Source organism: Chaetura pelagica, unplaced genomic scaffold, assembly GCF_000747805.2.
Source record: "Chaetura pelagica isolate M959 unplaced genomic scaffold, ChaPel_1.0 scaffold55, whole genome shotgun sequence".
In the NCBI taxonomy this organism is placed as follows: domain Eukaryota; kingdom Metazoa; phylum Chordata; class Aves; order Apodiformes; family Apodidae; genus Chaetura; species Chaetura pelagica.
In genome coordinates, this window is record NW_009953571.1 from 4,493,145 (window position 1) to 4,508,065 (window position 14,921).

At 42.0% G+C, this 14,921-nt stretch overlaps 1 protein-coding gene across 1 annotated transcript in view; it reads left to right on the top strand.

Moving 5' to 3' along the window:
- The window catches only part of VPS18 (vacuolar protein sorting 18 homolog (S. cerevisiae)), an 11,179-nt gene extending 1,676 nt beyond the window's left edge, over nt 1–9,503 (top strand). The window contains exons 2-5 of the mRNA XM_009999604.1: nt 4,668–4,829; nt 5,014–5,105; nt 5,824–7,694; nt 8,414–9,503. Coding sequence (XP_009997906.1) covers nt 4,668–4,829; nt 5,014–5,105; nt 5,824–7,694; nt 8,414–9,142 — 2,854 coding nt within the window. The 3' untranslated portion in view covers nt 9,143–9,503. The remainder of the gene's footprint in view (nt 1–4,667; nt 4,830–5,013; nt 5,106–5,823; nt 7,695–8,413) is intronic.
- Nucleotides 9,504–14,921: the final 5,418 nt, after the last annotated feature.

A 14,921-nucleotide genomic window follows, 5' to 3' on the forward strand; every position in this document is an offset into this window, starting at 1 on the left:
ATGTGGCATAATATCCGCCTGTGGTTTGTGTTTCCGTCGATTGCTGGGTGAAATGCTTTGGAGCAGGGGAGACTCGGTTCCTGATGCAGCTCCTGGGTGATGCAGGCCATCTTGGTGAAACCAAGAAGTTGGTTTTCTGTGGGAGGGCTTCAAAAGGCCACAGCCCTTGTGTCGTGGTGTGTGGTGGAGACACATGTAGGTGAGGTGACACGCCTGTGTAGTCACAAATTCTAAGCACACCTCAGCACTATTCGGTTCAAAGCTGCGGTGATTGTCTGAGACCATCTCATCAGCTTGCTTCCTTTTAAAATTTTTTTTTAGTTGTCATCTCTGAGGAGCCCAGCTGTTACAGTACTTTGGCTGTGTACACTGCTGTACCTACATGGGGTTAGTCTGCAAACCCAGGGGCAGTTTACCACAAACTTCATATTTTAGGGTGGTTCCCTTAGGCTTACTACATGATGGCAAGGTTACTGGTGAAGAAGATTACTAAGAAAGCAGTCTGCATCACTGTTAAGCTTTTCTCTTAAGGTCTGTGAGGCTTATTTGGCACACTGTATTATTCAGGGAGATGTGTAATCCGTGTGAAGTAATGGTGGGGTGACCAATAAGTTGTTTCTTTCATGTGAGAGAAAACAAACAGATGGCAGGCATATTCCATCATAGGTTCAAAGTTTATTAAGTTCAATAGCCGTTCCCTATTAGGTGCCACCTCACACCATTCCACTGAATGTGGCAGGGAAATTTAGGTTGTGACAGGATTCTGTTCTGCGTGGTCTTGTCATGCTAGTACCAGCTGCTCTGCAGAGCTGGGATTTTTGAGTTACAAGTTTGGAAACACATGGACACATTCTTTCAAGTTTTTTCCTCCTATAGTGTTGCCAAATGTTAAGCTTTGAGAAAACCAGGTTAGGAGGTTTGTGTGTTGATGAATTTCTGTCTATTTACTGGGTACAAATACACAGAATTAACTCTGAGTCTAGGTACTGAAGTGGATGTGTTCCCCGTGTTTGTTTTAACATGCATAGTTATTTTGTTGTGAGGTACAAATACACAGAATTAACTCTGAGTGTAGGTACTGAAGTGGATGTGTTCCCCGTATTTGTTTTAACATGCATAGTTATTTTGTTGTGTAATGTTAGATAAAGAATAAGTGTCCTGAATACATGTTGTGTAGAACAGCGTTGGAACAAGCTGTGTTACTGAAAATAAATTTTCAAGGACTCAGCTTTTCTTCTTGACTGCTGCAACACTGTCTCCAGTCATGGCTGTTAGGGATTGAACAAGCTGCCTGTTTGCTGACAACTAATGTTGGCAAAGGAAGTTTGGGGAACTGCTAAATTACAAATCAGGATTTTAATTATTCATAAATCAGACTGCACTGGTAATTTTGAACAAAACTTGGGCTTATAGAAGTTGTGGGCAATCTGAAGTTTAAGCAAATTGATTTTGGAAAAATGCAAGTAAATTCCTGAAAGCAATCCTTAAGGTTAGATTGGAAATTTTGGAAGGTGTTAAAACCCGTTTCACTTAGTTTTTCCTTGTGCTTTTCTGCAGTTCCAGCATGAAGAGACTTAGTTTGACCCACTAGACTTGACTGATGTTGGTGGGCTTAGATCTTTGAACAGCTTAAAAGCTCTAGGGAAAAATGCAGATTTGCTCAGAAATCAGGGTGGCAAATGCTGCAGTAGGATCACATCAGAGCAGAAGAGGGACATTGGGGTCAGGATGAAGGAGGGTTTTTTTTGAAAGGAATGCCTATTATAAAATAGACATCTCCTTTGTACCGAGAACTGTAAGCTGAAGAAGTTCATCCTACTCCTGTTACCAACATTAGTTAAAAATCCTTATGTTAGTGGTGATGATCCTACAGTTATAATTCTAATGGATACAGTCCTAAAGAGTCCAGAATGCTAGAATCCAAGCCACTGGCTTGAACTATGACTGAATTTAAAAAAAAAATACCCCAACGCTAAACCCTTACCTGTGGATAAGTGCTAGTTGTTCCATTTCCTTCCTGTGTTTGGGTTTCCTTGCTGTCTCAGTCAGCCTTGTTTTGGTTGGTGGCAATCTGAGAAAAATTCAAGATTGCCTGAATGAATATGATTTAACAATCTGTTGCTTTGTGGGTTGTTCCCATCAGAGTAATTCTTCCTTTCTATGTATATAAATACCTATTTCTATTTATTGGTTAGCTGTGACATCGTGTGCATCTGCAGCCTGGGAGCTTTGTCTGCATGTTTTGAACCACAGTTTAGCAAATTTAAACTGTGGCATTGCAGCCCCTTAATCTGAAATGAAGAACATCTGTTTGGCTTAAACTGGAAATGAAGGAATGCACGTTTGCATAACTGGATAATGTTTAAGATATGGATCAATGTGTAAGAAAAAAACAAGTGTTGAGCAAAAAGCTGCCTACTCAGATTGTGGTTGCTTGATCTGTTCTTCATGTGCATCTTTCCTCTAAAACAGGAACTGTTTTAAGATCCTGCCTCTGGTCTAGCAGTGGATTCATCATGTTAGCAGGCTACTTTCTACCACTATGTTGACTTTTTCAACAGCAACTAAACGGAAACTTTCCAGGGTAATTTTGGAAAGGTTATAGGTGTTGAGTGTGCTTCAAAGTGTTGCTATTAGTCTAAGTCTAGAGAGTGTTTGGTCTGAGGTGTTTAGGATTAAAGTCTGTTTTTTTCTGAGGTACAATCCCAGGTTTATTTTTAAGTTTCTATCTTCCTAGTTAACTGATTTGGCCGTGAACATCCTTAACTCGCTTCAGCTCTTTTCGTTTTTAATCTTCCTGTCCAGGATAACTGCTACATGGATCCACTTGCTTGAGCCACTCTTGGAGTGAAGCAGATGGGTTGACCTAGCAACGTATCAATCTGTCTTGCTTTCTAGCTGGAGGTGGTGTGGTCAGACTGAGATCCTCTGCTGTTTTCTTTGTTAGAGGGTTATGTAAGATGCTGTGTATGGGAAATTCAGTCACTGGGAATACTTGTCTCATGGGACAGATATGAATGAAGCTTTGTGATAAGATCTGTTTGTGGACGCACACATGTTCCAGGATTTTGCTAATGAGAATCATCACTTGGTTTTGTTTTTTTATGAATGTCTACTTATTTTGCAGTTCACTGTCATATCTGACCTCTTTTGTAGTTTTTTGCTTCCTCATAGGAAGACCATAAAGAGTGATATCCTCACTTAGGAATAGAATGGCATGGTCTCTGCAATTCCCAACCTTTGGTGTGCAGAGATTTACCCATCTTCAATGAAAACTAAATGTGTCATGCTGTTTCTCTGTGCTGCCACATGATGTTACAGGTACACCTGTCTTAAAAATTTCAGGTGGTTGACTGCTTGCCTACAGCTGGGCTTTTGCCTTTGTTGTAGCAAAGGAAAGAGTTTGAAAAGTATCTTGTGCTTTGCCCATCTGCACTGAAGATCTTAAGAGGTTTTTAAAGCAATACAATTCTAGGTTCTATCTATTTATTAACATATTTCTCAAGTCAGACCTTATTTCTCCATTCTCTGCCTTTCCCACCTAGGTTGCCGTCATATGCCTTTCATATGCCTTCCTATGGATGCCACATTTCCCAAGCTGGTTGGGACTAAACTGACCAGTCAAATACTTAATTAGTTGCATGAGCTAACTTGCTTGGCTTGTACACACTCCCATTTTCAGTTCATTGGTTTCTCAGGTTTATTTGGTTGGGCATAGAATTCAGTGTGTGTTCCATAGGTGACTGTGTCTTGTCAAACTTCAACCCTTAACTCTAACCTTAACTTAATCGGACATTTCTTAGAATTCAGGCATGGTCCTTGAAAGGATCTGAGGATTAGGTTACCCTGACTCCATTTTGGGATTTACTGTGAAACAGTAAACCAATCTGAATGGGTTTTGGCTCAGGAAGAATTTATGCCACGATTGGAGCAATGATTCAGCAATCACCAGGTCTTGGTTATTCTTTTGGTTCTTATAAGTAGTTTGCATGCCTTCCAGCAACAACTGGGAAGTTGCAGTTAGGGTAGTGTTGTGATTGGTAACACAGGGTTATGGTGCAAACATCACTGTGACCTCGCAGTTGTGTTCCCTGCAGCAAGTAATCCCAACAGACTTCTCTCTATGGTGAAGTCTGCTATGTGGATACATGACTTTAAAATAGCTTTTGCTTGTGAATGATGGATGTTAAGTGTGATATCTCATTCAATTCCAATATGGAATAAAAGAGAAATATATTTCAATTAGCACGATAGTGGTCTCTTGGGTAGCTTATATGGGAGTGTCAAACCAGAGCCCTTTTTCTGTTTGTAGTACCAGCCATTCTGTCCTGTCTTGAACAAATAAACTGTCAACCAAGGAAAACAAATGACTTTGTGATTCTACTCTCATTTTCAGCTTTTTATGCAGTTTATGTGAGAGTTTTGTGGCTTCCCCTGGAATTCTGTGTTCTTGTGACAAGTTTGTAGTTCTGTAACAAGATGGTAAAGCATATTATTACTCTCCTGTTATACATATCTTCATGAGTGCTGCTCTCTGTGTTCATGCTACATGAAGCATGCTCCCTTTTTGGTGAAACTCAAGCAGACAATAATCCTTCTAGTCTTTTGGGTTAGATTTTCATGTAGAGTGGGGTTGTTGTGGGTTTTTGTGTTGTTTTCTTTTTAAGTATTCATTTTCTTTCTCCAGGATATGTGAATGCTCGACTGGAGAAGGAAACACCAATATTTAACAAGCAAAGGATTGATTTTGCTCCTCCAGAGAAGATTAACAGCTTAGTGGTCTCTTCTAACCAGCTCTGTATGAGCCTTGGCAAAGACACCCTTCTCAGGTAATGCTGCCAGAGACCTGAAGATACTGCTTGTTTCCCCCTGCCTTTATATTTTTCTTAAGTTGTTAGAGAATTTACAATTACAAACTGGATAAGAAGCCATGAACCCAATATGGAAAACAGTAAGCAATTACACCTACATGAACTTTTGTTTGAAGCATGCTTTGATGGTTTCACTTTGCAGGATTGATCTTGGGAAGCCAGATGAACCTAATCAGGTAGAGCTGGGACGCAAAGATGAAGCCAGAGTCTACAAGATGTTTTTGGACCACACAGGTGAGGCAATGGACCATGTGTATTTACAGAGAGTGGTTGGCAGCAGATGCAAGTGAATGTGCATCACAAGCACTGGTGAAGGAGTTATTTTTCTGTTCTGCTGATAAGGAGAGCAGGTGGTTCTTCTGTGGGCAAGATTCCATTGCCTGGGGGACCTGCCTCCTGATTTGCCCCTGTGCTATTGGAAAAACACTGGCTTGTTGTGTGTATGTTGTTGCTTTTGAACTCTGAACACATGCAATTAGGCTGTCTGAGTGAGGCTGCTAAAACTCAGCAGCCTGTTATCCTGTGCTGGATGTGTTTATTCAAGAATTTTTACAAAGGTCTGTACAACATCTGCAGTTTGCTGTAACCTTGACTGATTTTTAAAAACAAAACAGAAGTTTGGAAAGAGATGCTCTTGTCTGTCACCAGCTCCAGGGACAGGAGAGAACTCTGAGAACTGTTTGTCCTTAGAACCCTTACTGCCATGGAAGAATACCTTCTCACTGATGTATCTGGGGCTAGTCATTTAAGTTTGCCACATATGGACTACTGTTCTGATCCAGCTTGGAAATCCCCCACATTTCTATGAATGTCTGGGGAAGTCTTGAATTAAGTATGTTGATATCAGAACTTGTAAAATGTGAGGATTAGAAACCTCAGGAATGTGGCTTGCTTAGTCACAGTCTTAATTTGTTGTCTTCTTCTCCTTCCCATGCCCCTCTTACGTTGGCAGGCTCTCATCTCCTGATTGCTCTGAACACCAGTGAATGCCTTTACTTGAACAGAAGCGTTCAGAAAGTGCGAGCCCTCTCCCGCTGGAAGGGCCACTTGATTGAGAGTGTGGGCTGGAACAAATTTCTTGGTTCAGAGACCAACACTGGGCCTATCCTAGTGGGGACAGCCCAGGGGCAGATCTACGAGGCTGAAATCTCTGTCAGTGAGGGAAGCCTCTTCAGCACTAATCCTGACCAGTACTTTCGACAAGTCTACACTCTGGAGGAGGAATCAGGACCTGCCCCAGTCTGCTGCTTGGAGATTGAACGAGGGATAGAAGGGAAATTTTTCATTATAGCCACCACTCGAAAAAGACTCTTCCAGTTTGTTGGCAAAGTGCCTGAAGGCACAGAGCAGCAAGGCTTCAGCTCCATATTTGCTATGCATGCCGACCATTTGCCCAGCTTCCGGGAGTTTCCAGCCAACCTTGGTTTCAGTGAGATAGCTTTTTACACCCCAAAACTGCGCTCCAACCCTCGCTCCTTTGCCTGGATGATGGGAAATGGTGTTTTATATGGTACGTTGGATTACAGTCGTCCTGATTCAATTTTGAGTGATGAACGGGTCTGGGTTTATCCTTCTGATATTGACATAACTGTGAACAAGCCAATATCCATTGTACTTACCCAGTTCCACTTCCTGTTGCTGCTGCCTGATCGGGTGAAGGCTGTCTGCACTCTGAATGGGCAGGTTGTTTTTCAAGATCTGTTCCTGGAAAAGTTTGGCTTGCTGACACGCATGATCAAAGATCCCACAGTCCAGCAGATATGGATCCACACTGAGAAGGTAGTGTTCCGCTACCACGTCCAGCGGGAATCTAGAGATGTGTGGAAGATGTATATGAATATGAACAAATTTGATTTAGCCAAAGAGTATTGTAAAGACCGTCCAGAGTGCCTAGATATTGTGCTGGCAAAAGAGGCAGAGCACTGCTTCCAAAACAAGAGGTATCTAGACAGTGCCAAATGTTACGCCCTGACCCAGAACTACTTTGAGGAAATTGCCCTTAAATTCATTGAAGCCAAGCAAGAAGAGGCCCTAATGGAGTTTCTGATTAAGAAGCTAAGTAACCTAAAGCCTTCTGAGAAGACACAGACCACTCTGCTGACCACGTGGTTAACGGAGCTGTACCTGAACTGGCTGGGTATATTGGAAGGAGACCCCTCGCAGCGCAATCTCTATTTGGATACACGGGAGAAGTTTCGCACTTTCCTGAGCAGTCCTAAAAACAAAGACTGTCTGTTTAATAACCGGGCATCTATTTATGAGCTGCTGGCAAGCCATGGGGACACAGAACACATGGTCTACTTTGCAGTCATCATGCAGGACTATGAGCGTGTTGTAGCCCACCACTGCCAGCATGATGAGTATGATGAAGCTCTAAATGTGCTGTCCAGGCACAGAGATGAGAAGCTGTTCTACAAGTTCTCTCCAGTCCTCATCCAGCATATTCCCAAGAAGGTAGTTGATGCTTGGATTTCTATGGGCTCCAGACTGGATGCCAGGAACCTCATTCCAGCTCTCGTTAACTACAGCCAGAGTGCCAGCACTCAGCAGATCAATGAAGCCATTAGATACATGGAGTTTTGTGTCTATCAGCTGGAGGAAACCCAGCAAGCCATTCACAACTACCTGTTGTCTCTTTATGCGTTGTGTCGGCCAGACTCACTGCTCTCATACCTGGAACAAGCAGGAACCAACCCAAACAGGATCCACTATGACCTGAAGTATGCATTGCGCCTGTGTGCAGAGCATGGGCACCACCGTGCATGTGTCCATATTTACAAAGTGATGGAATTATATGAGGAGGCTGTGGATCTCGCCTTACAGGTGTGTGTGTGTGCATGCATGCTGTGATATACAGGAGTGTAACTTGTTCAAGTTATCTTGAACAACAGGATTGAGCAGAACTGGACAGACATCAGTACAGGAGCTGTGCAGCCAAATCTAGGACATAAGACCTGTCTCTGTTAACATACTTGTGTGCTTTCACAAGCACTTGAGGTAAATAGCTGACTGTGACAAGCCATAATTGAGGGCAGGGACGTGGAAAGTAGAAGTACTGTCTGTCTTAAACTCAGTCTCTAACATGCCTTTAACATATCTGTATTTATGCAAGACTTGCAAGTAGCTATTGTTCAGGATTCTAATTACTTTCTATTCCCAGCTGTCATAATTATCACAGAAGAACACCTTTTTCAGCTTAATCTGGCCTTCAGGGAGATGTTGATTTTTTTTTTTCTATTGGCATTACTATGTCTTTGCTGAAATGTGTGGCCAGCAGAAGTCCTATAACATGGGTCTGCCCTTATTTTAATGCCGGGCTTTGTTGCTCTCTGTTGAGTGACAAGAAAATCTTAATCTTCAGGAACTGGTGGAGAAGAGATGTGTTTGACAATGAGCAGGCCAGTAGTGGAGCCCTAGGCAATAAGATAACAATAGAAGTTTCCTATTAAAGCCTCCTGTAACAGACAGAAGCCTTAGAAGTTGAAAGGTGGATAAACAAAGGTGGAAGCTTAACTTGGTTTCCTTGTCTGTCTGACTTCTAGGTGGATGTTGATCTTGCCAAGTCCTGTGCAGATCTCCCTGAAGATGATGAGGAACTCCGAAAGAAGCTCTGGTTGAAGATTGCTTGCCATGTTGTTCAGGAAGAGAAGGATGTCAAGAAGGCAATGGCCTGCCTCTCCAGCTGTGCCCTGCTGAAGATTGAAGACGTCCTGCCATTCTTTCCAGACTTTGTCACTATTGACCATTTCAAGGAGGCCATCTGTAACTCCCTGGAGGACTACAACAAGCACATTGAAGAGCTGAAAAGGGAGATGGAGGAAGCCACACAGAGTGCCAAGAGAATCCGAGAGGACATCCAGGAAATGCGAAATAAGTATGGTTCTGTGGAGCCTCAGGAAAAATGTGCTGCTTGTGACTTTCCACTTCTGAACCGCCCTTTTTACCTTTTCCTGTGTGGTCACATGTTTCACTATGACTGTCTCCTCCAAGCAGTTTTCCCAAACCTTCCTGCCTATAAGCAGGCAAAACTTGAAGATCTTCAGAAGAAGCTGGCAACTACCAGTCAGCCTTCCAAGAGCCACCATCGTCCCAAGGACACAGATACTATTAGTTTGGGGAAGGGACAGCAGAGCCGGGAACAGATCAAAGCTGACATTGATGATATTGTGGCAGCCGAATGTGTGTACTGTGGGGAGCTGATGATCCGGTCCATTGACAAGCCTTTTATTGATCCCCAAAAGTATGAAGAAGAGATGCAAAGCTGGCTGTAGTTTTCCAAATCCGCAACTGTCGATGCACCAAAGTGGTTTTGTTCACTTTGAACTTGTGAAGCTTCTCTGATGGGGGTATAACCTCCTGACGTAGAAACACACTGGCTTCTGTGGAACTCTAGGGAAAGAGTAATGGGGTCTTGTTTTTAGGATTCCAGTGAGCTAATCTTGAAAAATGGGCAGATGCAGCTATTGCTGCCCTAAGAACTTGAACAATAGTTAGAGCTAACCTGCTGGGACACATGTAGCAGGTGTTTGCTGCTTGTGGTTCTTCTGAGGTTCTCAGTGTGATGATAATGGAGTGCCTTGTTGTCTGGAATTTGGAACAGCCTGTGATTTGTCTTCCCTGTTGTGTAGTATTTGTTTTAGTGAAGACAAGCTTAAAGGGAAAGGTAGTGAAGAACACCAAGCAGTGTAGTCTTCATTCAAAGCTAGAGCTGCCTTCTGTTTCCTTTTTGCTGAGAATCTTTAACCACTTACATGGAAAGAACATGAAAGGACAAGTGCTTTTGTTTTATGTATTTTGTAAACATCATGCTACACAAATACATGTTTCTACACAGTGTAATGTAAGAATGTGTATAAATCTCAAGCAGGAGTGTCTCATAATACACTTAAGTAATTTGCCTGCATTTCAGTAATCTCTTTTCCACAAGCTTTATGGACAAGCCCATGCATTTGAATGTTCTCTAGGGACTGTTTCTGTCAGTATTTCCTAGCACCTTTCCCCTCCTTCCTCCCTCTCTCCATCCTATTTCTACTTTGACTGTATAGTGGATCTTGGTTTTGTCCTCACCCCAAACCAAAATTGATACATACCCTCTCAAGGGTAGACTACAGAAAAGTTATCTTAATGTGAAATTTGTTTTGCCCTTTGAAGCCAGTACTGTATGACCAGGCAGTCTTTTGCTTATCTGACAGTATTTGGGGTTTTCTGGAGATGGCTGCAGGTCAATGCTTCTGTCTATTGCTCTGACTTGGAGAATCCTTCCTGGAAGGTGGCAGTCACTACATTGTAGGTGAGGGAGCGAAAAATTTTCCTCAGTGAATTAGCAAGAGTTTCTTGTTTTATTTTTGAAGAAACTAAAATTTTAATGAAGTTCTCATGCTTGACACTGAATCAGAAAGGTAGTAGTTGGCAGAAGAATGGAGTGATCTAAATGAAAAAAATAATGATTCTTTTAATTAAGGCAATAGAAAATGCTGCCTTCTGAAAAACCTCTTCAGTTCTTTCACATGAATATATGTGCTTGTCCTGAGTACCCCTCTCAGTCTGCTAATCACTTATACCCTGTTCATAGTATTGTAGAAATGAGTCTTCACATCACTGAAAGAGAATATAAATTAGTTTCCTCAAGGAACTGGCCTTAGAATTTTGATAACCATTCAAAGCTCCAGAAGAACATTCATGCTTTTGTGGGGAGCATCAGTGTGGAATGAATGAATCTTACCTGTGTAAAATGACACGAGTAATAAAAAACAGAGCTGACGGTAGGAAGACCTGAGGTTTTGAAATATTCTTTTCATTGCTGGAACCATGAGACAGACAGTCTCATTACCACCTGGTAGTGCTGCTGGCTGATCAGAAACCACTGTTTTAGTGGTTCTGTTAAGCAATAGTTAAAAAACCCCACATGCTGTAGTTTTCCTTGGCTCTAGATAGCCTTTAGCTTTGAGTAAGTCAATGGGGCTGCCAGAAGAATTTGTGATTAAATGTGATGTCTTTTGAAGTTCAGCATTAAACCTGTTATAACTGGCAACTCCCGGATCATCATCTTTTCATGTAAGCAGTGTGATATTTAAGGTTGCATGGCATTTTAAAGCAACAGTAGCCCCCCACCTAAACTAGTTTCTCATCAAAGGAAAGTGTCTATTCTGCTACTCAGATACATGAGCAGCAGCTCTTTCAGATGCCAGAGATAATTTCAAGTTATTTCTTTTCTTTGAGGTGTTCTTAATACTTCTTTTGTTCTTTAGTTTTGCGGTTTTACAAGATACTCTCCTGGTATATTAGAACTATTATAGTTCTCCATTCTTTTCCTGTTGAGCTACAGAACAGTCACATCACTAAATGTTTCTGTTGTACTCTGAAAATTAGCAATATTATTTCCTTATAGACCATTCCAGTCAGATATACTCCTCCATAACAGAAAAATCATGTGTCGGAGGGAACTGAGGCATAGCAAGTAAATAAAAGCCCTCAGATCTTTGCCTGAGATGGGATTCCAGGGGAAGGAACCTCAAAACCCTACTGATTCCATCCTTAGGTTGTAAAATATTGCAAAATATTCAGTGAAAAGGTAAGAGGTTTTTGTTGGGGGTGGAGGGAAGTGAACCACTAACCATTCTCTCATAAATCTAATCTGCAAGATCTCTTCCTCTTGGCTTTAAGAATAGCATATTTATATTTTCTCCTTGTAATGACAGCACAGTCACATTTTTAGAAATTATTTCTTTCTATGGTGTTCTTAGTTGTGAATGAGCTCTGTACCAGCTGTTATAAATGATGTGGCCTTGGGCCCTGTCGTTGGCTGTGTGAATAACCTCTACCATTTTGTTCAAAGCATAACTAAAAGGGTGGGTGGGAGCCCCAGTCCTATGTAACCAGAACAAGTATCTGTAGCTAGATTCATTGTGCACACGAGGCCTAACGCAAACTTGTGCGTGTTACCTCACCTCTCTTCAAGCAAGGGATTGGGGAAATGCTGTGGAGTTGGGGGAGACAACAGAGAGTGTGTTATGGAAGAGTTTGTACAGCATTTCAGATGCACTCGCTGTTGGTCTGTGTAGTTGCAAGCAGCCAACTAAAACGCTGATCGCTGTGTGTTTTGTCTCCGGTAAAAATGATTGAGCTGGAAATGTAGGAAGGCAGATTCTTAACTAGCCACTAGATGTCATTGCTGTCCATTTAAATGCTGAGGCTTGCTGCAGAGAAGCTAAAGGTGCTGTGTAGTAGAAGAAAGAAACGGTACAAATCGGTGAGGAACTGAAGCAGGTTCCCTGTGCCTATGGGACGGTGGGGGGTGGAGACAGATCTGTACGGTAGTTATTAGAGGCGAAGATGCTAAAAACAATTGTCTAAATAAAGGCAATTTCAGTTCATGGATTCCTGCTTTTCAGGTTTTGAATATCAAAGCTGGATTTACTCTAGTAACAAATGAGTATCACTCCTCTTTTGTTTAATTGCATTCTAGTGTAAGTTCCTGCAGACCTAGTAAACTATAAATAGACCATCCCTGGGCTTGGAGTCACAGTATCTGGTGGCAGTGAGTCTGGCCATTTTTATTTGCTTCCTCCTCACCCTATCCTGACAGTAGAGATGGTAGAAGTGAACGTGAGCCAGCTCCTTAGTTGCCTGAGTTCACATCTAATGTGGTTTGTTGAAAGCACCACTATAGCTGGGTTTGTAATATGATATTGGAACTGACTTGCATGAACAGAGAAGTTAGTGTGTTTGCTTTTGCCTCTGAGTTGTTGGGTCATAATCCCTATAAAGGGGCAAGTGGGAGTAGGAACATCTTGTACTCCATCAAAATTAGATGTAGTTTGACTCAGACTGTAGTCATGTATTAGCATGTAGTTCTTGGAATGGGTAGTTCCCATTTACTACTGCCCTGTTGCTGTCAGTGTATAAACTGTCTATGTTTATAAGTGCAAATACTTAGCTTCTGGAGGAAATTCATGGGAAGTCTGTCGTTCCCTGCATCACTTAATCCAACAACCCTGTACCAAGTTGTGGGAAGACAGACTGAAAACAGGCCCTTTCTTTGCAACAAGTGTGCTGAAAAAGACTTAGGGAATTTTGGATTTGGTAATTATTCAGATGGTTAAGTCTTTCTTCCCTAGAATAGACGGAGTACCAGGTGATTCACTGCAGTACGTGTATTTGTGAGAGAATCTTAAGGCATCCTGAAAGCAGACAGAGGCTGCCAGGATCTCCTGACCTCTTTGTACATGGAGGAAGGGGCACCCTAGAAATGAGAATGGTGGTTTCTATAAAATCATTTGTCTAAACTTCATGTATCTGACTTCAGAGAAGCTTCCCCAGTGGAGCTGTTATATTAGTGGGTCTGTGCTTTTCACACTGAGGTGCTGAAGAAGAAAAAAAAGCTTATTTCCTTTGGAAGAGGAGTTTTTAGTAACATTAAAGAGCTTAGGACTTGAAAGTGGAACGTTACAGGAGTGCCTTACATTTGCAGTGACTCTGATCATGCCCAGTCCAGACTTTACACCTGAGGAACCATCTAGAATTTGAGCTTCATGCCCTCACGGTGATTTTGGAGAGTTGTGATACTTCTCCCTCACTCAGTGTTTGGATTTTTTCACTCCCAGATCTCTTGGAAAGGCACTGGGCTGTTTATTTGCATTATGAGCTTTATAGCAACCTGGCCTGCAGCTGCTTTCAAGTGGAAGGAGGGGAAAAAGATTGAACAAACTTGTTAGATCTACCTGTTGAAACTGGTTGGGATGGAGAGAAAAAAGGGCTCAGGCATTTCCTCTCTGTACAGGCCAGAGGTATTGGAGGCAGCTTGTTTGAGTAAGACTGGTTGCTTAGAAGCAAGGAAGCTACAGGAGCACTCTAAGGTTACAAGTACAGCTGTAACTGATCTACACTCTTTGTCATTGTGAGGCAGTTCAGCAGAGGACAGTTTCCAACCTGCAGCAAGTCAGAATTGGGTGCAGACTTGCTGCAGTCCTTCACGGCCCCTGTGATAATGGTTGTAGAGCTGTTCTAATTCAGCACTTGAGTGGCAGACCTTGGTTAGTGTGGAATCAAGCACAGCAGATGTCTGTAAAGCATCAGGCTGTGTCATGGCACAGGGATTTTCATTGTGTGCTTCCAAGCACCGCATAAATACAGGGGTGTGCAGGCTGTACCCTATGTGTGTTGGGTAGTAATTTTGGCACATCTGTACTTTGCAGGGGTTCATATATTCCTGCTATGCTGCTGTTTTGACTAGGCTGGGTTGTCTTCAGAAGAGGATTTGATCTAGCTTTTTGTTTGTCTACCACATAGCTTGTTTGCTTCATCTGTCACAGAGAATACTACTGGTAGAGGTTTTTGCAATGAAAGTGTTGAGGAGTAGCTGAACCATAGCCTACCCTCATTTCATGCTCCATATTGGATGGGTCATTGTAGTTGGTGGCTTATATGAAAAGGATTGAATGACTGGTTTGGTATCCAAAAGCAGGTATTCTCCACTTTGTGCAGTTGAAATCCAAGTGCTGGTCACTTGGCATGGGACACGATCTTTGGAACAAAAGCTGAACTTGGAGGCTGCAGGACTCTCCTTAAGCAGATATCAGTGTCTTCCAGTAAGTCAGTTATTCAGTAGTCTTTTTTCATCTCTTTGTGTGTGCACACAGAATAGATTTTCTAATAAATAAATTATTACCACAGAACTAGGTTCATAAAGTTGTTCCTATCTATATAGTCTGTTTTATTTTTCCCATGTTTATTAAAAACAAAGTGCACAGTGTGGATTTCTCTTGAGAGTAGATCTAGTGTGTTCTGATCTCTAATATTTCAAGTCTGTTCCTCTTCACACACAAGAGTGTGTATTGGGCCAGTGCCTTTGGATGAATTAGGAATATCACAGACAAAAGAGTGACCTGAGCACTACGGCATTAGGTTTGTTATTACTTTTCTCTACAAACTCTACATGACAATTATTAACAGCTGGTTTTGATGCTGCTTATTTTTCCCCATGTAGACAAGATACTTAATCTGTGGTAAGAGCCTGTGAAGGTATGAGTTGTCAAAAATTGTTTGTCTTTA